A 25,617-nucleotide genomic window follows, 5' to 3' on the forward strand; every position below is an offset into this window, starting at 1 on the left:
CTGCTGCTAGTTAGCTATGAATTGTGTACCCAGCTAGTCTACTCTGAAGCATCCTATTATTTTTATCTTGTCTTCCCTCCCCTTACCCCATTTTTTTTTTTTACATTCGCATTAAGGTCATGTCCTTTCAGACTGTAAGATATTTTGGGCAGGAACTGCCAATTAGACATTGTACAAACATATCCTTATCCAGTGGACCCACCAACTTGTTTGAGGGGGATAAGTTCTACCTATATAAATGTTTAATAATGACGATGATGATGATAATATGAAGGACCAGCATGATGATTATTTCCAAATAAAGAGGAACTGTAGGGCTGCTCAAGAGAACAGACAAATCTAGAATGGGTTGGTTAAAGGTCTCACTTTTTGACCAAGAATTTGCTGATTAGAACCTTGGTATTAGGCTGAGGTGGGTATCTAGAATTTTAGCTGCCTGTATTGGACTGTAATGGTAGCTCTCAAGTTTTTTGTAGAATTTTAATGTGAGCACTACAAAAAATAATAAACTTAATACTCCTGCTGCCTGCAACTCTTAAGTTTTCAATGTTCCCATTTCCCTTACGTTATCCTGTTGTTTCTTCAATTCCACTGGTTTCCTACAAGACTGAAAATGTTACTTTTGAAGCCTAGGGTTATCAGAAGTTTGATTTCCTCTTATTTAAGGGAATTGATTCATGTGTATATTCCAGCATTAGCATTATGTTTAATCCATGATGAATGTTAACCCTTCTTTATAATAATGAATAATCTTCCCACAATTTCTTTCTCCATCATTCTTATTATCACCTTTGTTTAGGTAGTAGAGAGATCTTTACTATACAAGATATTGAATAGTTGTGCAGTCAACCGTTCTCTGGTGGAATTTTCTATTTTAAGAAATTCATACAGCTGTTTCTAGTTTTAAATCTAAGTTTAAGTCTCATTTATGTTTTTCCTTTAATGGTTTTATATTTGTTGTTTTTGTTAATATTACAATTTGCACTTAGGTAGTACCTTTCAACTAAGGATACCACAGTGCACTTTGCAACGTTAATTAAGTCTCACAATATCTTTGTGAAGTAGGTACTTACCGGGTATCACTGCATTTATTTTAAAGATGGGTAAATGGAGCAGAAAGAGATTGAATTTTAAACTTGGGTGCTTAAAGTTATACAGTTATCAGTGGTCTAACTGGAAGTCAGTGAAAGCTGAAGGTATTTATCACATTTGAAAATCCGGTCACTTTTATTTATTTGCTTAACTTAGAATATTTTGGATTAAGACGCTTGCCTAGAGTTACACAGTGAGTATGGATACAGCGTTGTCATGGCAAAATTAAGCAAAATTCATGGAACAGTCCTGGGGGGAAAAAAGGACAAAATCAGGGTATGGTCACAGTGAGGCTGAAGCCAAAGAAGTCACGGAGGCCTATTAAAGTCACGGAATCTGTGACCTCCATGACCAAATCGTATCCTTAACAATGAGTCAGTGGCAAACCTAGAAATCCTGACTCGTAGTCCACAACTCTAACCACAAGGACACATGTGTTTGTCTTCTGTTTAGTTCACTGTTAGGAACCATGATACATGAGGATGGTGCTACATGAATAAATAAATAATAATAATCCTCTGTGGCATTTGAACATCTGGCATACTTGAGTCTAGAGAAGTGCATACACAAATTACCAAAGCTAAAACTAAATTCAGTTAAATCTGTGTAGAACCTGAAAATAGAAATTCAAAATATAAATATTTAAATCCACTTGAAGCCTGATTTATCAATTTTGGCAGGGTTGAAGGCAGTATAGGGCCACAAGTGCTGTTTAATGCCTGTGAAAATGGCACAGAGTAAATGCAATTTAACAAAGTTTTGCAGCTGAGTATTCCCATATGTAAAATGTTTCCTTAATCAATATTTAAATTATAAAGCCACAATGTTTCTTAATCCCTGGGGCTATGGTACCATGCTGGTAAGCGGGGCTTCAGGGATGTGAAGACTGTACAGAATTTTCCTATATGCTGCTCCTTTCATTCTTCGGTGCTACTTAATATTGCAGCACCATCCATCTTGAGCTGACAGAAGCAGTCATAGACACCTACAGATGTGTTAAGCCAAAGGCCTTCTTAAAGAAGCTGAATCTTCCTAGTATGTTACCTGCTGCTTGCCTGGGGTTGTTTTCTGTTTATTTTGTGGAAAAGCCTACTTTAGTTTTGATAATATAACATATTGTATTTTAATTTTAATTTTTTTTTTTTGCCTGTAATTGCCAGTTACCAGAGGCAGGCAGTAATTTTCTGTGCAGTTTTGAGAACAAAGGAATAAACAAATAGTTGCTAAGTACTGTTGTGTTTTCATTTGCATTCTTCCCCAGATCCAAATTGTAAGCCCGCAAAACCACAATTTTCAGCCAAATTACAAGCACAACAAAGCACTGATTCGTTAATTTCCCTTTTTAATTGCACTCCATACAGGAGTGCATCTATCCTTTTTGGAATCATGTTTATTTACAATGCCAGGAAAACTACTAATAAATCTAATTTTATGCACATTACTAATACAAACGGGTTGTCCTGCTCCATTCGAAGTAATGGCAACATTTCCTTTGTTTTCAGTGATGAAGGATCAGATCCATTCGTTTTTCTGTTCCCTTACTTGAGGGTAATGCTTTAATTATTCATCTGAGCCAGTCCTAACACCTTCGTTAAAACAGAACCTGCTCGCCAGTAGTTGTTTAACCTCCACCATGCTTATGTTTGACTAAGAGAATCAATATTTAGGACTAGAAATGCGTATACTGAGGGACAAATGCTACTTGCCTTGGTCATGTGAGTAGTTCCATTTACTTCAGTAATAGATGTCGGAAGGACTGCAGAAGTGAGGAAGCCAACCCCCTCCCCCCCCAGACCTGATGCTGCCAAAACACTTGCCTCCTCCCCCCAACCGGCCTGACCCTCTCCTGCCCTGTTTCCCGCCCCTGCCCCATTCCTTCATGTCCCTTCCCTGTTAGTGTGCCCTCAGCCCATCACACTTCCCCGACCTGGCTGGTCTCTGGCTCTGAGAGGAGCCATTGCTGCAATTTTGGCAGCTGGCAGGTGACGATTCAGCTGGTGGCATGTGGGATGATGCAGAGCAGGACCCACCTGGCACATGGCATGATCCAGGGTGGGCTGTGGTGCCAGCCAGCCAAGCAAGGCCACAGCACTCTTCCTTCCAGCCAAATTTTAAGAAGTGGGGGAGGGCATGGCCCTTTGGGTCCTGCCACTCCTCTCTAGTGCCTATGACTTCAGTCTGTGAGTATGATAAAAAGGATGTAGGCCTCAGTCTTTCTGTATAATGAGATCAACAGAAGATCTTCAGTGGCCAACAGACAAAATATATAGAACTAACCCTTTCTTTCTTCACTGAAGAAGATATAATTTTCAAAACGCGTCCCTATCAAGAAACACGCTAAACTGAAAAGTGCTTTACTTTAACTGGGACTGCAGTTTAGCTGGCCTGGTTTAATTACTCAAAGAGTTATTAAACTAAGATGCCCAGTATAGTATTTCTTTTCTTTTTAAATGTTTATGATTAATAAATAAAATTATAACTAGAAAATTAGCTATTGATCAACAACACTTAACTCCATTGGTGACAAAATATACCTCATGAGTAAGGACCCGATTCTGTCACGGAGGTCACTCGTGAATAAGGTTAAGATTTTGTCACAGGAATTTTAGTAAAAGTCATGGACCGGTCGTGGGTAATAAACAAAAATTCATGGAAGCCTGTAACCTGTCCTTGACTTTAACTAAAAATACCATGGGAGGGGGACGGGAGTGGGCTAACAGTCGGAGATGACCGCTGACTGATGCCCTGGCCCCACTGCTCCTCCTAAAGGATTGACCCAGTCTGGCCGCTGCTCTGTCGGCCGGTCCTGTGATGGCAGCCACTACTCTTGCTCCTGCCCCGGCGACCGCTGCTCCGGCCTCGGCGACTGATCAGCCAAGCCCCTGGGGCTGCGGCGGCCCCTGGGGCTGACTCAGCCCCAGCCGCTACTCCGGCCCTGGCCCCAACTGCTGCTCCTGGGAGGGGACTGACAGCTGCTCCACTGCCGCAGCTGTGGCAGGCTGAAGCCGAAGAAGTCATGGAGGTCCTTAGAAGTCATGGAATCTGTGACCACCTTGACAGAATTGGATTCTTACTTATGAGGGTCATTTAGGGCCTGATTTTCCTCTCAATTACACCAGTGTAAAATGCCAGAAAGGAAAGATGAATATATACAGGTATATAGTATAACAATAACAACACAAATATCAGTAATCTGTTAGTGAAGATAGTATATTGATCTTTCCATATGGTTCAAGTGTTCCTTTGTATTATGGCAATGTAAGAGACATAGAGATTATATTTACTTCTTCCAACAGTACCAGAAAGTCATGCACATTTGGTTTGAAAATACTTATCTAAAAGGGAAAGAGAGAGTAGAGGTGCTGTGTTCCTCAGTGCAGTAGAGGGTATCTGTCTGGCTGCCTTTCCCCATCTCAGTCTGGTCATGTTATCCTGGACTAGGAACTAAATCAAGGAGACTGAATCTGTTGTTGGGCATGTCACTTAACATCTCCGTGCCTCAGTGGTGAAAGAGGGGTAATCATATTTGCTCTCCTTTGTAAAATATGTTGAGATCCTTGCAAGAAGAGTGCTGATGAAGGCCAAAATGATACAACTCAGAAGCATTTAGCTCATAACAGCCTGCCCTGTGGTTTCCCTACAGTGTACTCTGGGTGGGTGGGTTGCTTTTTGTTAGAATCAGCTGGTTGAGCCACTCTGGCACCCATATCTGACATGCATATATTCCCAGCTATGAGACTGACCATCCAGTGAGTATTGTGAGGTTCTGACATGGGGTAAGACAACCTAACATCTGTGCCTGCTGCTTACCACTGCACACGCTGAGCTGGCATCCTTTTTAAACCTCTTCTGCTGTTCTCTTCTTTAGAATCAAAGGTGCCTTTACCCGGACTCTTTCTTCATGTGCATCTGCAAGAATGGGAAAAAAGGAATATCCTGGAGAAACACCAGGAACCCCAACCTGTGTTGAGGCAGGAAAACAACTGGGTTCCATTTGATGACCTGACCCTCCTTGAAGGAGAAGAGCTGCTATTATGCATGTTTGGAATTCTGGACAACAAAACAAAAGTTTCAGGGTCATATTCTGATGCAGGACATACACGTGTGGGTCCTCTTGACTTTGATAGGAACCAGACTCATGGCCTTATAAATATAACAGAAAACAAGCCAGAACAGTGCCTCCTAATCATACCCAAAAGGGGAATTAATATGGAGCTGTTCCTCCCAACTATGTATAACCCAAAGCCAACTAACAACACCCTCCTGAAAAGGCAGCTATGTATTCCAAGCTATGTATTTTGAGGCTATGGGACTGCCTCAAAACCAAAGTGTTCTGTGTTTTTTAGTTACAAGTTCAACTAAGTGATCCATAAAAAGCAAAGCATTGAAATACATTGAGCTTAGCAACCAAACCGCAGAACATGCCTGGAAGCAACAAAAAGGGTTTTATTACTGCTCTCTTTTTTTTTTTTTTTTTCTTTCTACCTGTTATCTCCTTAGCGTGCATCTGTGATGGGCGATGTGACAATGAATCCTCACTTAAATGTTAACGAATGAATACTAAGCTAAATTATTAATAGCTAAAGTGTCATTACAGTCACCTTCTACAGCATGACCTGTGCTGCTCCTCATTGGCTTTGTCTCTTTGCTTATCCGTTCTGTGGCAGTAAGTAGTGCTGAGACTGACGAAGGAGGCTAAGAAGAGATGATTGTCCCTGTAAGGAATGAAGTAATGAGTTCTTTGGGTACATATGCTACAAACAAGCAATGAGAAGCGATACTGCTTCTGCCTTTTCTGCCCCTACCTCTCTTCCTTTTCACATGCTGCATATTCAGGTATTTAAAGAGGTTTTCCTCCCCCCCCCCCAAGTGGTTTATTAGCAATCACTCTTTGTATTTTCCATTTGTTAAGCGTTTGTCTATTCCATTGGTGGAATTTCTTTACAGTTTAAAATGTGGAGATGGTGAGAGTCAAACTTCTCCAACCAAATCTCCTACCCACAAAAGATGAGAAGCATCAGTTTCCTTACATAAAGACTCATGATGAAGAGGAAAGCAGATTGTCTCTCCAAAGAAGAACAGGGAGGAAGACAAGATACACGGCAGCAACCACAAAAATTCTCTGGAAGGCCTTCCTCACATACACTATATTGCTGCATCTGGGGTGAGTGTTGGAGTAGAGGAAGGACAAGAAACAGTTGCTCCATCTACTATCCTTTTCTAGAGACTTGACAGATCTCTGTTTGGAAATCTGTATAGGAGTTAATGTTGGTCTAACCAATATTAATGCTCCTTCCAGGCCTTTTTCCCCATTGTGCAGGGTGATGAGGGGTATAATAGGTAATATAGCAGCCAGGGCTGAAGGGGTTCCAAGAGCCAAGAAGAGGGGCTGACTCTCCCTTGTAGAGACCCCAGATCCATGGGATAGGGTCTTAAACTCCTTGCAAATTCAGAAAGTCTGCAAAGTATCAGTCATAACATCTGCAAGGCAGAAAGTCCTACCCAATGAAAGGAGCATTCCTTGGGAGCTCCACCATTTCACTGTCAAGGGGTTTGACAAGCCTTTTTACCCCTCCTGTGAGTTTTTCCAAAGGAGGAGTATTTGACTTCTAAACTTTAAGAAAAGAGCTCAGAGAGAGTTAAGAACAAACTATGGTGAATTTTCTTTAGACTAAAGCAACAGTGGGTCCTGTGGCACCTTTAAGACTAACAGAAGTATTGGGAGCATAAGCTTTCGTGGGTAAGAACCTCACTTCTTCAGATGTCAGGGCCCCATTGTGATAGCTGTACATATAGGTTGAGACTGACTAGGTGATTTTCAAAATTGATTAAGTGATTTAGCTACTAAACTACAATTAATTTCAATGACATTTATGTGGTTAAATTTCCTAGTCAGTTTTGAAAATCACAGTCACTTATAGTAAAGAGGAGTCCCTGCCCAGAAGAGCTTACAATCCAGACAGACAAAGGAAATAGCATAATGCCAGTTCTACAAGCAGGAACTGAAGCACAGAGTGATTAAATCACTTGGCCAAGGTCACATAGGAAGTCTGTGGCAGAGCTGGGAACTGAACTGAGCTCTCGAGTCCAATCCAGAGTTTTAACCTTCTTTAAACCTACATACAGATGGTTTAAACATCTTTCCTCTTTAGCCTTTTGTGTGCAAATGTATTTGAAGTAGTCAAGATGCTACCATTATAATTATTAAATCTGGTCTCCAGTTGTTTATTGTTAGAAGCAGGCAAATAATCAGTTTGCTGTAAAATGTGTCCATGGGAGAGAATCTTGTGCACCACAGGCTTGTGGTTTGATTAAAAAAAAAAGTCAGAACTTTATTTCAGGGCTTTGGAGCTGTGCTCCGGCTCCACTCCAGCTCCCGGCAAAAACCTGCAGCTCCACTGCTCCGGAGCTGCTCCACACTCCAGCTCCGGGCTCCGCTCCAAAGCCCTGCTTTATTTAGGATTTCCCACTATCCATTAGTACTATGTGGGTACTGAGATGATTCAGAAATATGGGGGCTATATTGTTTCAGTACATTCTGCCTATGAGCGAACAAGCAGCTGGGTTATATAGATTTATTCATATGGATTAAAAGCCCATGGTGATGTTATATTAGAGATACAGAGCCTGATTTTCCCCTCACATTTATGAAACTCAAATGTTACTCCTGATTTGTAGCCTTGTAAGTGAAAGGAGAAGCAGGTCCGTAAAAGGTTGTTGTTCAAGTAAAGCTATGTTGTCTCTAACAATCATCTTCTGTTTCTTCTTTGGGATTGTTGGAATACTCAGATACAATACAAAAGCCATAACAGTATCCTCTGGCTTTTCTGAAGTGAAGCTCTCAAATAATATTCTGTAAGACACCAGCCTGCTAGCAGTCAAGATATATTGTCAAAATATGAACACTGTACCTTTTTAGACAATTTTCTTCTGCTAGTCTACTGAGAAATTGACTCTGTAGAGTGAATTATCATCTGGAGAAATTCGGAGCGGCTGTATGTCATCTGAACATATCTGAGAAGAATCCAGCAAAAGGATTATTGCCATTTTTGCAGAAAGCGGTTAGTGAAAATTATTGATTACATTCCGAGATCCATTCAACTTTATCACAAGATATAGTGCTTGTTAAAAAGACATTGTCAAGTTTTTTATAGCTTTCATTTTTTTCTTTTAACCTCCCATTTTGAAGCTACCAAATACAATTTCTGTCACTTCTAATTTTGTCCTTTGCCATTTGACAACCACAGATTCTTCCACCTTTTAAATACAGCTGGATTTTTTTAGCCTGGCTTTTTTTTTTTTTTTTTTTTATGTGCTACTTTTGTTCATACCTGTCATCAATGTTGCCAGCATAACCTAGGAATGGATTGTTTTGCTTAACTCATTGCCTACCACATGTTCCCACTGATGTCTTGCTGAGATGACCCTTTCTTAAATTTATTTTTTTTAAATGCCATCTGTCTAGACAGACATCTGTTCTGCAACTACCTCCACTCTGTCACAGATCTTTTACCCCAAAGTGGGTTTGAAAAGTAATAAAGATCATTACAGTAAAGGATAAAAGACAGGAAGACACCATTTTGAAATACAATAAACACCAATGGGGAAAAAGCCATACCTTGTAGTAGTCAAGCAACCTGGGCAGGATTTATGCTGGTCACCTAGAGTTGGAAGACTTTATATTCAGTTACCAATCTGAGCTACTTGGCCTCCTATCCATGACTGCTCTACGTGTACTTTGAGATCTTCCTATCAGGTTCCAAAGAATAATGATCCAAAAGTCTTTGTCGTTCAGGAAACTAATGGAAAGAAATTTGCCATGAAACACTATTGTTCATTCATTTAACTAAGAGCCAAAGGTGTAGCTAGCAATTTGAACATTGGTTAAATCATTGTTCTCATACCTTCCTCTAAATGTTATCAACATACTCTTCCAAGATGGACATGCCATTTGCTGTCATTTACATCTGTACTACTGCATATGCCCCAATATAATTAATAATATTACAGTTGCCATTAGTTATCGAATAGTATGTTAATAAAAGACAAGAAGAACAAGAAAAATCTGCCAGTCACTAGAAGAAATGTTGCCAATAGAAAATTTCAAAATTGTTTACCCAAGCACATATAGTTTATGCCTGCTTGGGTTTGTGTTACAGACTCTATAAAAACTGTGTGTAGAATATTGTATGAAATACTTCTGAAGTCCACTGATGGTATCTGAGTCAGTTTTCAGTTGAAGTTAACTGTCAATCGTATTTTGCATCAAGAATCCACTAGTAAAGCAGAATAATATAGTTTAGTAAAGTAAAAAAATAATAATAGTAAAGCTGAAAATATGAATCCTCTTCAAACCTGTACATTTCTCTCTCTTTTAAGGAATTTGGCAAAATTCAGGTAAAAAAGCTGCCTGGAAGAAGAAAACTACAATAACATAGCCGCTTTCAAATTCTCAATGCCATCCAATCAACACCCTCATCCCTTCACCCTACTTGCTATTTTCTGTCCCGGAAGCAGTATGATAATGAACTGGATATAATGTAGCTTGAAAGTTCAAAATATCAAAGAAATGGGGCAAACCTTGTTCCTGTTTTGTAACAAATTCCACATGTTCTAATTAGGAAGAATGATTGATTTTTGTATACCACAAAAGGTAGGTCTTGTTCTGGAACAAAACCAGGATGTCCATTCAGGTCAATAATTATTCTAATGCTCAACTCTTCTAGTTGGCTATTTGTGAATTAATCACATCCTCCAAGAGTCTTAAAGTGAACTGAATGAAAAGCATATAAATTACCTGATTCTCTCTGATTACATCTGGATAAGCTCCATAATATGACACTAGGAAAACAGGGATGAGGGGAAAAGGTACTTTTTAGAAATACCATTGAACAACTAGATATTATGGTTATAAAATGGACTTTTTCGTGAGAGTCCCTCTGAGTTTTTACAGAAAGTGCCGTAGATTGTATGTGTGCATGAGAGACAGCTCTTCAGATCCCCCCTGCTATGCAGCCTATTTTATTCTAGAGGGTTCCTCCAATAATATTGCTGTTAAACTCTAAATGAGTGCATCATATAATACTTTTAAAACTGTAGTTCATCAGTCTGTATCCAGACTCTTTCCCAGCTCCAGGATTCTCTGAGGTAATTAGGTCTCACTTCTGAGAGGTGCTGATCACTTCCTGCAAGGTGCTGGATACTCTCACCTCTTATTGACATCAATAGGAGCTGAGATTGCTCAGGACCTTGCAGGATCTGGCCTTCAATTACTTTCTATTGTGACAAAATAGTCTATGTTCAGTATTTCTGTGTATCTTTATTGTATCAGATTCACCCCCACTGGATAAAATTCAGAATTTGAACATTTACACCAACAAAAATGTTAAGATCAGAAATAGTAGAGAGGCTTTGCACCGGCCCTTCGCATCCAGGTGAACTTCAGACCAAGACTAGGATCTGTAAATCTGTCTGCTGAATTTGGACACCCAATTCTCATTAATTTTAATGGGAACTGAGCATCCAAATCCCCTAGGCATTTTGGAAAATCTCATTTGAAATGAGCAAGATACATGTTTATAATTATTCTCTCTTTTTCTGCATGCATATGATAGAGATGGTTGTACCCCAAAATTGCTACATTAATCAAACCAGACAGTATATGTGCCAGATTCTGCACTGACTTATGCCTGAGGCAATCCCACTGAAGTCAAGCAAAGCACAGCATTAAACAATTGTAAAACATCAATCAGGATTTTATTTGCAGGGATTCCCTATTTAAAGAATTGGGTTCAAGAGACTCCCCGTCTCTTCATTAGGCATGGTGCTTCTGTCCTTTGACACATTTAATGTATGGTATGGTCATGTGTCTGTGCAGTGACAGATTGATTACTACTGCTAAAAGTGGACATCATACAAAGAGAGACGGAGGGGTTGCTGTCAGCTGGTACTTTATCAACAAGCTCTTGGCTGGAAATTCCCTGGTGTCTTGGGTGTCTAAGAAATCATCACTATGTTGTCTAAAGAACTACACATACCTCTGAGAAAAAATATGGCGACAACTTCTGCACACTAAGAACTGGAAGAGAAAATGATGTTTTGTACTTGCTGATTCTCCACTAAATTAGAGATTATATATTGAAGAAGATTAGGAGGCAAAATGCTTTTGCGATGGTTTGTTCAGTGTAAAATTGTTACGAAAATTCAATAATAGAACTGTGAGATTGGCGGACATGCCTGATGTGGATTTTTTCCTTTGGTTTAGACAGTTTTCTGTTAGACCCATGTCTGGTTTTTTTTACACAGAAGTGAAAGTTTAAACTGCCATGTCAGTAGTGATGTGCAGTATAGTTGTATCCATGTCAGCCTCAGGATATTAGAGAGAAAAGGTGGGTGAGGTAATATCTTTTATTGAACCACCAATTTCTGTTGGTGAAAGAGACAAGCTTTCAAGCCACACACAGCTCTTCCTCAGATCTGGGAAAGAAACTCCCAGCATCACAGCAAAATGCAAGGTGGAACAGATTGTTTAGCATAAGTAGTGAGCACATATTGTAAAGGAACCATTCAAGGTAGAGTGGCCCGTTAACACCTCTGCAGTCATAGGACAAAAAGGGGGGGTTAGTAGGTTACAGATTGTTGTAATAAGCCATAAATCTAGTGCCTCTGTTCTCAAATATCCCAGGAGTACCTGCTTCAATACAGAAATAAACCCCCCTCTGACCGTACACCCTAGTTATCACCTACCACCCCACGCTGGAAACCATATGAGGTATTATCAAGCAACTAAAATCCATACTCAATGAGGACCCCTATCATGGAAGAAATCTTTTCTGAACCCTCCGTCTGGCCTTCAAACAACTCCCCAACCTCTCCAAGCTCATTGTCCGAAGCAAGCTCCCCACAGACCAGGACACACCAACTCAGAGCGGCGCCAGGCCCTTCCAGACAACAGATGCAAAACCTGAAGACATATCTCCACTGCTACAATGATCAACATCCCCACAACACACCTTTCAAGATCCCTGGATCCTACGCATGCGTATCACAACAGGCAAGTACCTCATACCTCATCCAGTGCAGTAAATACCACATTAACAATGATGTGGGTGAAACCAGACAATCACTACGCTGTCCAATGAACTCACACAGGAAAATGATAAAAAGACAAAAACACCCTGTGGGGGAACACTTTTCACAAAGCAGTCATTCTATATCTGATCTATCAGTCCTCATCCCCAAAGGAAATCTGCACAACACTTCCAAAAGACGAGCCTGGACTTAAATTTATTACTTTGCTAGACACCAAAAATCATGGACTGAACAGAGACACTGGATTTATGGCTTATTATAACAATCTGTAACCCACTAATCCCCTCTCTTTTTGTCCTATGACTGCAGATGTTTTAATGGGCCACTCTACCTTTAATGGTGCCTTTACAATGTTTGCTCACTATTTATGCTAAACAATCTATTCCACCTTGAATTTTGCTGTGATGCTGGGAGTTCCTTTCCCAGATCTGAGGAAGAGCTCTATGTGGCTCGAAAGCTTGTCTCTCTCGCCAATAGAAGTTGGTCCAATAAAAGATATTACCTTACCCACCTTCTCTCTCTGATGTACATAGTATGAAGCATTCATGAAAGCTACAGCTAAAACAATAAGATAACCAAACAGGAGGAAAGAGCCAGGAATTCTCAAAACCAAGGTGTTTTACAAATACCTATCAAGGATGGCCTAGATCAGTGGTTCTCAAACTAGGGCCGCCGCTTGTTCAGGGAAAGCCTCTGGCAGGCCGGGCCGGTTTGTTTACCTGCCGCGTCTGCAGGTTCGGCCGATCGCGGCTCCATTGGCTGCGGTTCGCCGCTCCAGGCCAATGGGGGCTGCAGGAAGGGCGGCCCTAGTTTGAGAATCACTGGTCTAGATAATACTTAGTCCTGAAATGAGTGCGGGGGACTCGACTAGATGACCTCTCAAAGTCCCTTCAAGTCTTACAATTCTATGATTCTATTCCTGTTATTTTACAATAACTGAAGATTTAAAAAAATTATTTAAAACACTGGGGGGAAAGTTCTACTTTATTTGCTTGTTTCATTCATTACAGCAGTAGCAGCTTCTGCTGCTTCTCTAGCTGAGTGCAAACTTACTGTTTCAGAGATTTGTTTAGAAAATTAAAAGAAATGATAGGCTAGACCAGGGGTTGGCAACGTTCGGCACGCGGCTCGCCAGGGTAAGCACCCTGGCGTGCCGGGCCAGTTTTATTTACCTGCTGACACGGCAGGTTCGGCCGATCGTGGCCCCCACTGGCCGCGGTTCGCCGTCCCGGGCCAATGGGGGCGGCGAGAAGCCGCGGCCAGCACATTGCTCGCCAGCGCTGCTTCTCGCCGCCCCCATTGGCCCGGGACGGCGAACCGCGGCCAGTGGGGGCCACGATCGGCCGAACCTGCTGCGTCAGCAGGTAAATAAAACTGGCCCGGCCCGCTAGGGTGCTTACCCTGGCGAGCCGCGTGCCGAATGTTGCCGACCCCTGGGCTAGACTTTATTTATATTGTGATTCCCAAGGAAAGCTGTATCAGGGGGTTCTTTAGTTTTTTCCCACTAGCTCAATAACTATTTTTGTTTTCTTAATTTCTGAACAAAACTTGCATAGCAATTATTCCATAATATAGTTTAACTGATTGGTCAGTGCAGAGCACAGACTATGCTACTTTTGCTTTATATTTATATGGCACCCTTCATCTGAGGATTTCAAGGTGCTTTAGAGATGTTAATTTATGAGGTAGGTGTTACAAGTTCTTTACAACGAGGAGTACCTGTGGCACCTTAGAGACTAACAAATTTATTTGGGCATAAGCTTTCGTGGGCTAAAACCCAGTTCATCACTTTACAAACATCCCTGCGAAGTAGGTATGTATATGTGTTTTCATTTTAGAGGTGGGAAAACTGAGGCAAAGAAAGTTTAAGTGAGTTTCTGAGAGTCACACAGCAAGTCAGTGACGGCCACTTTAGAATCCAGTGGTTCTGACTCTCAAATTCTTGCTAGAGCCACTGGCCACGCTCCATTTTGGCCAATATAGCATTTGATATTGGTGGGTACAATATATATTTCTTCAAACGTGTGACAACAAATGCAGCATTTCATGACAAATGCTGGATGCATATTCATTCAGAAATTACCATTCTTTGAATGATTATAGATTCTTTGTGCAATGACTCTCCAAGTTGCATGATAATTATGGATGAGCCCAAGTGACAAAGCTTGAGGGCATCCATGTTTAGGATTTTGATTTTTTTCCTCTCTCTACCCTTCTGTTCTCATGTTTGCGCTTATCACTGTAGAATATGACGTGTGTGTGTGTGTGTGTGTGTGTGTGTGTGTAAATATATAAAGACAATAATCTCCCTTTCTTGCTTTCCATCAGGTAAGTGAAAAATGCTTGAATGGAATAAAGAGTTGGTGAGTGTGTGAGGAGAATTTATGGTGGGAAAGTTAGGTCAAAGAAATAAGTTTTGCATTTAGTTTTGCAAATGGGGAGTGTAATGGTCAGTTTTAATTGTTCTGGCAGTGAGTTCCATAGCCTAGGTCCTGTTTATGTGAAAGTCCTGTTCTCTGTGCTCATGAATTGCCTTTTGTTGGCTGGCAGTTTCATTTTTCATAGTTGCAGTCTGGAGGCCAGAAATGTATCCCTGTGCCTAGCTCTTGGACTGATGGGAGGGGGGCGGGGACAAGCTTCTGGACAGTTTCGTATATAAGTGAATGTTCTATGCTGCCCTGGCTATTTGGCCATCTAATTACATTGAGGAATCCGAAAAGACTTGCATGCTATAAACAATCATGAGAATGAACTCAGATATCCCCTGGCTCATTAGCGCGGTACGGGCCAGAAGCAATATGTAAAATGGGTATAACGCTTTTTACCTCACATTGGTTGTGACACTACATTTTATTGTGCTCACGTGGGAGATAATATATGTCCAAATATCTCCTGTGTTCAGCAAAACAATTCAGTACTGACCTTTTTTCTTTCTCTCCAGTTTTTCCACCGTGTATTCTGCACATTAGGTTTTGTTTTGTTTTTTGCTTTGCAAAGGGTGAAATGCACAATTCCTTTGGAGATATTTGTAAAATGTTCACAGATCTAAAATGAAGCACGGGTCTTTTACTGGCATTCATATTTACTACAATGTGAACTGCTGCATTATCTATAGAAAGTGCCTCCGTACATCAGAGAAACAACAAGATCTTCAGCAGAGTGTTGTATTGAACATTTAATAGATATTAAGAAAAGTAATGCTAGCACTTCTGCCACATTGCCTGTCGTTAAATAATAAATCATCTCACTGTGACTGTCTAATGGGATGTGCAACAATGCTGATGGTGGCAGTCTATGCCAGCACTCAAGTGGATGTGTACAAAACCTATAGCAGAAATGGCTCTTAGCAGTGCTCAGCAGGAAGCTATTGGGTCAGGACTGAGTCACTAAACTCAATAAAACAAAGACAAGAAATTAGAATTGAACTGGGAAATGATAATTATCTGTCCGTCGAGGTTCTTATATAGCCCCTATCACCTTAGGATCTGAACAGCACATGAACATTAATGAACTTTATCCTCAACACCCCACTTTAAGGACACGTTATCCCCATTTTACAGAGAAAGAGCCACACAAAGAGAAGTGGCCTAATTTTCAGAAGTGCTGAGTACCTATGGCTGCCACTGAACTCAAAAGAGCAGTGGATGCTCAGCAATTTGGAAAATCAGGTCATAGATGACTTGTCCAAGGTTAGATAGAGGTCTGTGATAGAGCTGGAAATGGAATCCCACTTCAATGCTTAGTCACACAATACTATCCTTTCATTATTTCCCCCCTCTCCCCACAAGAAACGAGAAACAGCCAAGAAAAAGCAAAATAAGATAAATCCACCTTGCATTATCCATGAATGATGCCAGACTGGGATTCTGGGAGACTCCTATGGTTCCAGAGGTGGTTGTGTTCTACTGAGAATGGCCTGTTGCTGATCCTGGAGAGTCCAGTCCCGGGAATTGAGAGTAAAAGCAACACACCCAGATAATGGCTACTTCATGTGCAGGCATGAACAGAAGAGGCTACCTGAATCTCCTGCCGCCATCTAGTGCACTCTTTTGAGGCCAGCCAATTTTGTATAAAACGGAGCAGTGCAGACAAATCTCATTAAGCAAAGATGGTGTAACCAGTTACAATACAATTAAACATAGCATCTGTGACCCAAATTGCTTTACGGGGGAACTGCGAACAATAGAATTGCTTAAAAAAAAAACCTGTTCAAAGTTGATAGACTCTTCTGAAAACAAGTAAAAGACGCTTTGAGGAGTCCCGCAGTAAAAAGGCATGGAACTAAAAGCGATTGCTCTGTCTATGTGACTTCAGCTGTTTGCCCTATGTAGGAATCTGCTTAAATGCGCAAATGTTGAATTTGTGAAACTAATTAGCACATAAAAATCCAGCTGTAATAGTAATCAAAATTTGCTAGTTCAACAGACTTTTTTTTGGAGTATTAACACATCCTGCACATATGGCCCCCAGTTGAAGATCTGGAGCTGCTCATATCAGCAAGTTAATACCATGGGATTTAGCAGCAAGTTTTTATTGGTGCCAGTTGCAGAACCAACATGTGGTCTGACTCTTACTAGTGATTCCAAGGTTGTTTGCCTCTGTGAGGAAGAAGGGGGAAAGTGCCTGGTATTGCCCCCATTATCCTCCTACTGTACGAAAACAAAGGGTGCTTTTTTAATAGCTGAGATTGCTATTGGAAAGTACTGCAGCTGCTGAACTCTACCCTTATCAGAAGCTATAACTATAGCAACAAGGAAACATTGCAGTTTAAAGATTACAAGTTAATTAGCTACTGAAATTGACTAATTCCTGTGTATTCAATAGGAATGTACATTGCAGGCATTTTCTTGACATTCTTGTTTGTGTCGGTATCAAAGCAGGCCTTAGGAAGAAGTTTTCAATTTTCACCCTTCGGAAATGTACAGGGCATTACTTTATTATTTGCAGTGTTTTTACAGCTGTGTTGGTCCCAGGATATGAGAGAGACAAGGTAGGTGAGGTAATGCAGGAAACTAAGCAGAGTGTTCCCCCAACTATCCAGCAGAGGCAGCAACAACGGTGAGAGGTCCAGAATTGTGGACCCTGGAGTGGAAAGGCTGCTAGTGGGGGAGAGAGGGATCGAACTGGAGGCCAGGTGTCAGAGTGAGGAGGCAGAGCTGAAGCAATAGAAGCTTGCTGGCCAGGATAAACGCAGGCCACTAGAGTAGAAGAGGAGAGGCGAATCATGCCCATGGGACCCAGGAGAAAGGACATAATGGTGTGCCTCATCAGACAACCAAATGTGAGTATGATGGAACCCCTCACTCTGTCTGTAGCCTGAGTCATTATGGACACTAAAGGTTATTCTGGGATTCGAACTGTGGAAATGTGGGGAAAATCTTTTTCTTCTTACGTTGTTTTCTGTAATGATGTAACAGGGTTGAGCCCAAGGGCGCAGGTACAAGCCTGCCATAGCCAGACTCAGTGATCGAGGGGTAATCCCTCTCCAGGAAATTGAGTCAGTGTTAATTGTCTGTGTGTGTCCTACTACAGCTAAAAAAGGGCAATGGCCCAAGATCTGCTAGGAGTGGTGGGACCCTAGCACAGCTAGATAACTAGCTGGGGGCCAGCACCTCCTGAAGCAGAGAAACTGAGGCATAGCTGGAAGGTGCTGTGCCCCCAAAACTGCCAAGCATAGAGAGACACTTGCACAGCTAAGGGTAGCTGTGAGCTAGAACTCCTCTGGGAGCAGGTCAGACTTGGGGTGGCATAAGATCTGGTTTCATGCCTTTGGGGGTGACCGAACAGTTTACTGACCTGGGTGACCCAGATGGGTGTGAAGCAACCACTGGCGGGGTATGGATGTTAAGGAGTGGGAAAGGGGCCCCTTAGTTTATGGTTTCAGGGAACTTTGATGCCTGCGGAGTAGCCAGTGGCTAATTCTACTGTGTCAGGGGTGGGTCACTACTCTGTGTCAGCAACTCACGTTAGGCCTGACATACTCACTACACCCAACACACTGTTGTCATGAAATATATCCAAAAGGAGGCATATAATATATCATTAGAAAACTGATAATTCACTGATAATTAATATTCTTGCTAGATGTATGTATGAGGTGTGTACAAAAAGTTACGGATACGTGCTAGAATTATGTTCTTAGAATGTGTTTGGCAAGCAGTGCATGAGCTCAGTCTGTCTTAGACCTCGGAGTGTATATTTGTTTGTCTGACCAGCCTGGTTGTCTGAACCTCAACTGATAAGTAATTGAATCAACTGATTGTATACAATATTACAATGAAAGATATTACCTCACCTACCTTGTCTCTCTCATTACTTCTTATGCTAGTTATCTCCCAAATAAAAACAGGATATCCCTCAGAATTTTCTCTATTTCAACCCTTTCAAAATGCCTGTTCTTTTGTGATTTTGTTAAGATCACAGATTGCTGCATCTTGTAGTTTAAGATGAAAATAAATAAGTTCAGTCATTTTAAGAAATGTCTCTTTTTAATCCTATTTTGGCTTCAGGCCTGAAGTCATCTTTAGTTCTTCTTGGGATTCCCCATTACGTACTCCCCACTCTTTGGGGACCCCACCTATGGGGTGTGCCAGCATATGGCCAGGATGGGAGTGAGGCCAGAGAAGTGATGCAAGCTTATGATTTCCATGTGGCTCAAGCCGTTTTGTAGTGGTTGCAAGTGTCAGAATTTAGAGCAGACTGAGGCTGACTTAAGTTGCCTTTGGGGTCAAACCAGCACCTGACAAGCTTGGGGATTAGGGGAATGCAAAAATACTTAGCGGTATCTTCCCCCCGACCCTTCTCCCTACCTCCTCAGCTGTTCCAAGTGGATCTCTGGCGATGCGGTTTTGGATCTAGTGCTGGATTTTTAGTTTACCTCTGTGGCCTTGAGAGTCTGAACTTCCTAATGGTAATAGCAAGTGTAAACTTAGGGCCTGATCCTGCAGGTGCAGAGCATATCCTCAGAGGTGCTTAGCACCCTCATCTTTCAGGTAGTTATTTTGGTTTCAGACCCTCAGAGATAATCCATTTTCTGCTATTACTATTGGAAGATCATGAGTTAGCATAAAAAAATTACAAATATTAAACCAAATAGAAATGGCAGCACATTTCATTGACACATTTTTTTCAGCTCTCCCATGTGAATGTCATGTGCCTGGTATTTAGGTCCAGTAAAGAGTAAGATCTGTCTGGAGGTAGCACCCTAAATTTCTCGTAGGTCAGGCAGCAAGGCTAATACACAGAGTTGTATGGGCCATAGAGGAAGCTCTATTTCCTGTTGCCTTGGCCAGAAATGAGGCATATGAAACTGGTTGTTTGGAAAAGGAAGGAAGTGGGAGGCAAGCTGGAGGGAAAAGGTGGCGTTGATAAAAAGAAAGAGGAAATCCAAGATTCCGTATCTTTATATGAAGGTGCACTGTTTTGGAACAGTGCAGGACGTCTGAAAACACCATCAGTATTTCCATAGTCAAATTGACAGGTGAAGAATTTAACAGCCTAATTTTAGGCATCCAGGTTTGGAAATAACTTTATGCATCTCCTTCACAATTTTGAATATTTCAAATAATAGATCTTAAAGATGTATCTTCTCCACTGACAAGACAATCAATCCCTTAGCCTTTGCTTTAAAATAATAATAGTCCACAGAATCACACCTAACATTAGCCTGTTTTATGGTAGCATTCTCTCCGGAGGCCAAGGATACACTTGCTGTGATAAGGTGACTGTTACTTAATCCATTACACGAGACAGAATTCAAGTCAATCAGTTCTCTTTGCAATGAAATTATCATTGCATTTGATTTGTATTGTTACCCCGTGTTGATGCAGCTCAATATCCTGTTTGCTTTGTGGACTGCAGCCATATGCTAGGCTAATGATTTCAAGGATTTTCCCACAATAGCCTCTAAATCCCTTTTTCTGTTCAGAATTCTGCATGACTCTTCCCTTTCAATCATTAGTCACTATTTTAGTTCATTGTTCCTAAACTTATATTGCATTTTTTTGTACTGACTGCATTGTCTACCTGCTGACCTGAAAGATCCAGATCTGAATAAAGTTAGATGGTTCCTCATTATTTGCTACATTATTAGTTTAGGTATCACCAGCACATTTGGATATCACACATTTTAACTGTTCTTGAACCATGAGTATACTCTAACACAAACTATAAACATCTACCTGCATCATTCCTAAACTACACTGAGCAGTGGAAGCTCCATTTAGCCTTGAACATCTCCTGGGAATGTGATTCCCAGCTTTGTTCTTCACCTAATTCTTTTTATTATCATCATCATTATTATTCTATTATATATAGTGCCAAAAGCATGCTTGGCAGTTCAGAGTTATCAGGTGAAAACAATTATTAACTTCATTTTTCCCTGCTGTAGCTTAAACCCATTCTTGTGGTGTTTCCTGTTGACTAAACTGAAAATCTGTCCTCTATACAGCTCCGTCACGTTTGTAGTCCTTTGATACTAGTATCTTCTTTCCTTGATCTTCTTTTATCTAGAATATAAGCTTTCCAAGCTTATATTCCAAGCTTTCCATTTTAAAAATGTCATGCCCAGTAACACGTGTAGTATTACAGTGGAGATCTAAGCAGTGCAAAACCGAGCAGGATAATTACTTTCTTCATTTTACACATGGTATACCTATCAATATAACTGAGTATTGCATTTCATTTGTGTTCGGGGTGGATGAAAAGCAGGGGAGGGGCATTATTGAGTTGTATTCAACTCATATAGTCTATTAAAAATATTTATCTGACACCCATTGCTATGGTATCTAGGCACAGTGAGCTCCTAGATCTTTTTCTGTTTTATTGGCTAGCTACCATTTCCCCAATATATTCTGACTGTATCTACATATATGGCCACCATCCAGGTAGCACCCCTGTACTTGTATGTCCATTTGGTTATTCATACTTACATAGTCCATTTTAACATACTTTGTTTTATTGTGAGCGTATCTTCCAGTGTTTGCAATCCATCCAAATCTTGTATCATCCAAAAATTCAATCAACATACAATAGTGTCTACTGTCTTCTAAGCTGTTAATGAAAATACTGTATACTTTTGCATTCAGAAGAGAACCCTGTATTATTCCATTCCATATCTACTTTTAAGTTAACGATGAGTACAAAAAAATAGCACAAGAAGGAACGAACAAAATCAGAAACACAAAAACACAAAATGGGTTACATTTAGTAAGGGACATAAGAGGCAATAAAAAGAAGTTTTATAAATACATTAGGAGCAAGAAAAAGATTAAGGAAAATGTAGGTCCTCTACATAGCATGGAAGGAGAATTAATAATTGACTACATCAAAAAGCCTGAGGTGTTTAATGCCTATTTTACTTACGTCTATACTAAAAAGGTAAATTGTAACCAGATACTCAATAAAATTAATATTAACTAGGAGGAAGAAACACAAGCCAAAACAGGGAAAGAACAAGTTTAAAGAATATTTAGATAAGTTAGATGTATTCAAGTCAGCGGGGCCTGATGAAATGCATCTTTGGATATTTAAGGAACTAGCTAAAACAATCTTGGCACTGTTAGCAGTTATCTTAGAGAACTTATGGAGTTTGGGTGAGGTCCCAGAGTAATGGAGAAGGGCAAACATAGTGGACACATGGAATAAAGAGAACACACAGAATTATACACAAACTTGGATACCTGGAGAGGTACTGGAACCAATTTTCAATAATCCGTTTGTAAGCACCTACAGGATAATAGGGTCAAGAACAAATCATGTCAAACCAACCTAATTTATTTTTTTGATAGGATTACGGGCCTAGACATGATATATCTTGATTTTAGTAAGGCTTTTGACACAGTCCCACATGACATTCTCATAAGCAGACTAGGAAAAAGTGGTCTATGTAAGAGAACACAATATCCTCTCCAAAATGAAAGGAGCTATAGTATTCATCACACTACATAATTCATAGTTTGTTTCATACAGGAGTGAGTAGCAGGCCCCTTGAGTTTGGAGACGACAGCCTTCAGCTGAAGAGTAGTGGAAGGACTGGGTGGAATTGGAAAGACTTGGAATGCTAGTTTCTGTGTAGTCATGTTACATAGAACCATTTAAAATACTTTACAGTCCTGCGGGCCGTAGTTTGCCCACCCCTGGCCTACCACAGTGGGACCCCGTATTTGGTTGGTCCTTAGGCACTACCGTAATAAATACAGTGTTGATTAATTATAATAATCAAAGGTCTGGCAATCCAGTAGATTTATTTCCTTTCTTCTTTCCAGCAGCTGTCTCAGTTCCCTCCATGATCTCGTATCAGATGTGCAGATACAGTTGGAGAAGGGTGTCTGTCAGTGAGGAGCTGGGGTGTGGCAGCACTCATTCCTCCCATGAGTATTGCTCTGATTATCCTCCCAGTTACCAGACCTTCCTCAGAATCCTAGGGGAAAACAGCTGGTCACTCGGGGTATGTCTACACTGCAAAGAAAAACCTGCAGCTGACCTGGGCCAGCTGGCTCGGACTCCTGGGGCTTGGGCTGCGGGACTTTTTCACTGCAGTGTAGACTTCTGCGTTTGGGCTGGAGCCTGGGCTCTAGGATGCTCGCAGCTTGCAGGGTCTTAGAGCTCAGTTCTCCAGCCTGAGCCTGGAAGACTACACTGCAGTGAAACAGCCCTGCAACCTGAACCCCCAGAGCCTGAGTCGGCTGGCATGGTCTGGCTGCGGGTTTTTCTTTGCAGTATAGACATATTCTAATATGTAAAACACCTTACTTAGAGTCTGACTATGTGTTTTCACTCCTGTCTGTGGGGCAGCCATCAGGAAGCCTTTATTTACTTCCCCCATGACTAGAAGCTCTACAGTCCTACCTCAAAGCCAGTCAGAGGGCTGCCATTGTGAGCATCTTAATCCCCTTCCAGGCCAGAGGCTCTCTGATCAAAGGGCCGACAGAGCTTCTGGAGCAGAGGTGACTGCTCCACAAGGTGAGAGCTCTGGAAGCTCCTCAGCACCTGCAGAGAAATTTAATTGGCTGCACTTCCCCTGAAGGCAGGAGAACTGGACAGGGAGCCAATCAGAAGGGAATTTCCCCTTTTGCCTGAAAAGGAGTCTTCCCATTCCCTCTATCTCCCTCCTCTCTCTACCCCAAATACCCCTTTAATCCTCTCGCCAAGTCTCCCCCAATCTCCTCTTTCCTCCCTACTCATGCTCTCTCCTTTCCTCACCCAAGCCATTCTTTGAGGGAAAACGTTCAGCTCACAAACAATTCACCTTCAGGATTCCAGAGGGTTGTTATAAAGATCACAAAGGACAAAACTGATTTTAAAACTTCTGAAAAATATCTTCAGTGTCCTATAAAGCTCCAGTATTTCCTCTTTATTATTCTGTTTTGTATTCTCCCATTATGTCTATCACGTGGGTTTATGAGAGATTGAGCTCTGACCAGTTCTCTAACAGTACTTGATTTATGCTGGAAAAGACAACTTGGTTAGCCTTGTTGTTTCTGTGCATCTGTAAAATGTTCTATTGTCACCCAAAGGTCTTTAAAGAGAAACCTATGTGGCTTTAGTTGCAAGTACACAGAGATATTGCTTTTGTGCATCTTTGGATGGACAGAGAAATGCTTAAAATCTATTTGATGTTGTCTTAGCACTAATAATAGTTTAACTTACAGTTTACTAATGATGCATTTGTGCCAGTTTCTGGGTTTCTGTTAATGTAAAATGCAGTGGTTGTTGGCATGGTACAGCTACCTTTGATCTTTGTAAATGACCCACAGTAAATTGTTGAATATATGAAACTGAACAGTAGGACGTCTCAAGCTGAGGAATAGATGTGATGTTACCTTGAAAAACCTGTAGAGCATTAACAGAGTTTGTTTTGATGGGAATCTATCCAAGGCACCTTGCGGTATGTAGGCTGTGTATTGATAGGAGTGCATATAATGAAGACCTGTTCTTCAAACATGGCAGGGAAATTACTACTTTCACAGTGAATAAAGCCGCCTAGATTCAGTGAATAATATGCTGATGCTACGTTCCTTTCTCTTCCAGTTTCATTTCAAAGTGGTAAGAATGGATTTTATGAATACTTTTTAAAGCAGTTAACTTTTCAAGTTGTTTTGAACTACTTGTGTGAAATATTTAAACAAACATGGATAAAACATGTCTAATTAATACAAATATATTTCAGATGCTTAATATGACTGATAAACAGCTGTTCCATGTGTGTTATTTCGGCAATAAAATGTACATTGTTACTAGAAAGTACATAATCTTTTATTTTAAAGGCTTCATGTTTTGTCTCGGAATGCAGTAATAGAATAGAGCTAAGACAAGGGAGGAAATGAACATAATTCTTGAGAGGTAGAGTACTTGCATACAGTCTAATTCATGAGATAGGATTACTTCATGCAGGTAAACGAAGTATAAAATGGGATGAAATTCTGTTTGATATTTTGACCCAAAAATGTGGTTGCCCTGATTTAATAATATTAAAAATATTCTGTAAATTAGTGTTGGGTTTGCTATTCTCACTGTGTGGGTGGTGGTGTTGCGGGGGGGAGTGTTTTGTTCATTTATTTCTTTTGATATTTTCCCCCCACAGTAACTTGAGGGCTTTGAAGTATTTTTTATAATTTGTAAATGGAAACTCTTTGAAAACATTTTGCTTAACAACATGCTAGACAACATCTTAATAAAGAAAAATGTGTGGCCATGGATCAGGTCTTGTGAATTCTAGAAATCTGCTATCCTATTTTTGGAAACCAAAAAACATTTGCAAAGCTGTTACTTCTGTTTAATTTTTTTCTCAAATTCATTCGAAAGCCAACATCATGAGATGATAATGAAAGGATCCACAGAATAAAGTATTTGCTCTCTACCTGGTACATGTTTTCAATGAGAGAAAATATAACTGTTGCTAAGATAAACTGTAATTCTGAGTATAACATACATAGCTGATGAAAAGTACAGTATAACTTAGAGGATTTTGTATTATTACAGGTTCCCCTCCACTTCTGGCATTTAATCAAAGCCACAGTCATTGTGTAAATTTAATCACCTTGCAACACACTAGTAATTTCATTATCTTCTTCCCATTTGACAGTACTTAGAGAGAGGTTTAAAATTACATTACAGAGATAAAATAGATTTTTGAGTAAAATATTCAAGATAAATATTATCAGACAAGGGCAGTGCAACTGAGGCAATGAAAGAAATTATGCTGTAAACCAGGGTTGGCATAAATGATGCCCTAAAAGAGAACAATATTATTTAAAATGTTTCAACGGACAACTTGTCAATATTTTTTCACTCACAAGAGTGGAGAACCAGAGCTGGCTTGGCACCTGTTTTCTAGTTGCTAGATACAGCTTTTTCTTTTTTTCAGAAGCCCATTTATGGGGCATTATGGATTCTGGAGAATGGCTCAAAGATGTTGAGCAGTGCAAGCATGTA

At 40.6% G+C, this 25,617-nt stretch overlaps 1 protein-coding gene across 2 annotated transcripts in view; it reads left to right on the forward strand.

Annotated features, from left to right (window-relative positions):
- The window catches only part of MAMLD1 (mastermind like domain containing 1), a 346,199-nt gene that overhangs the window by 10,472 nt on the left and 310,110 nt on the right, over nucleotides 1-25,617 (forward strand). The window contains exon 1 of one of the 2 annotated variants that reach the window (XM_054040092.1): nucleotides 24,150-24,228. The exons of the other annotated variant lie outside the window; for it this stretch is intronic. Coding sequence (XP_053896067.1) covers nucleotides 24,184-24,228 — 45 coding nt within the window. The 5' untranslated portion in view covers nucleotides 24,150-24,183. Of the gene's footprint in view, nucleotides 1-24,149; nucleotides 24,229-25,617 lie in introns of those variants that run through there. 2 annotated transcript variants of the gene reach the window in all.

The sequence above is a fragment of the Malaclemys terrapin genome, chromosome 9 (assembly GCF_027887155.1).
Source record: "Malaclemys terrapin pileata isolate rMalTer1 chromosome 9, rMalTer1.hap1, whole genome shotgun sequence".
NCBI lineage: Eukaryota > Metazoa > Chordata > Testudines > Emydidae > Malaclemys > Malaclemys terrapin.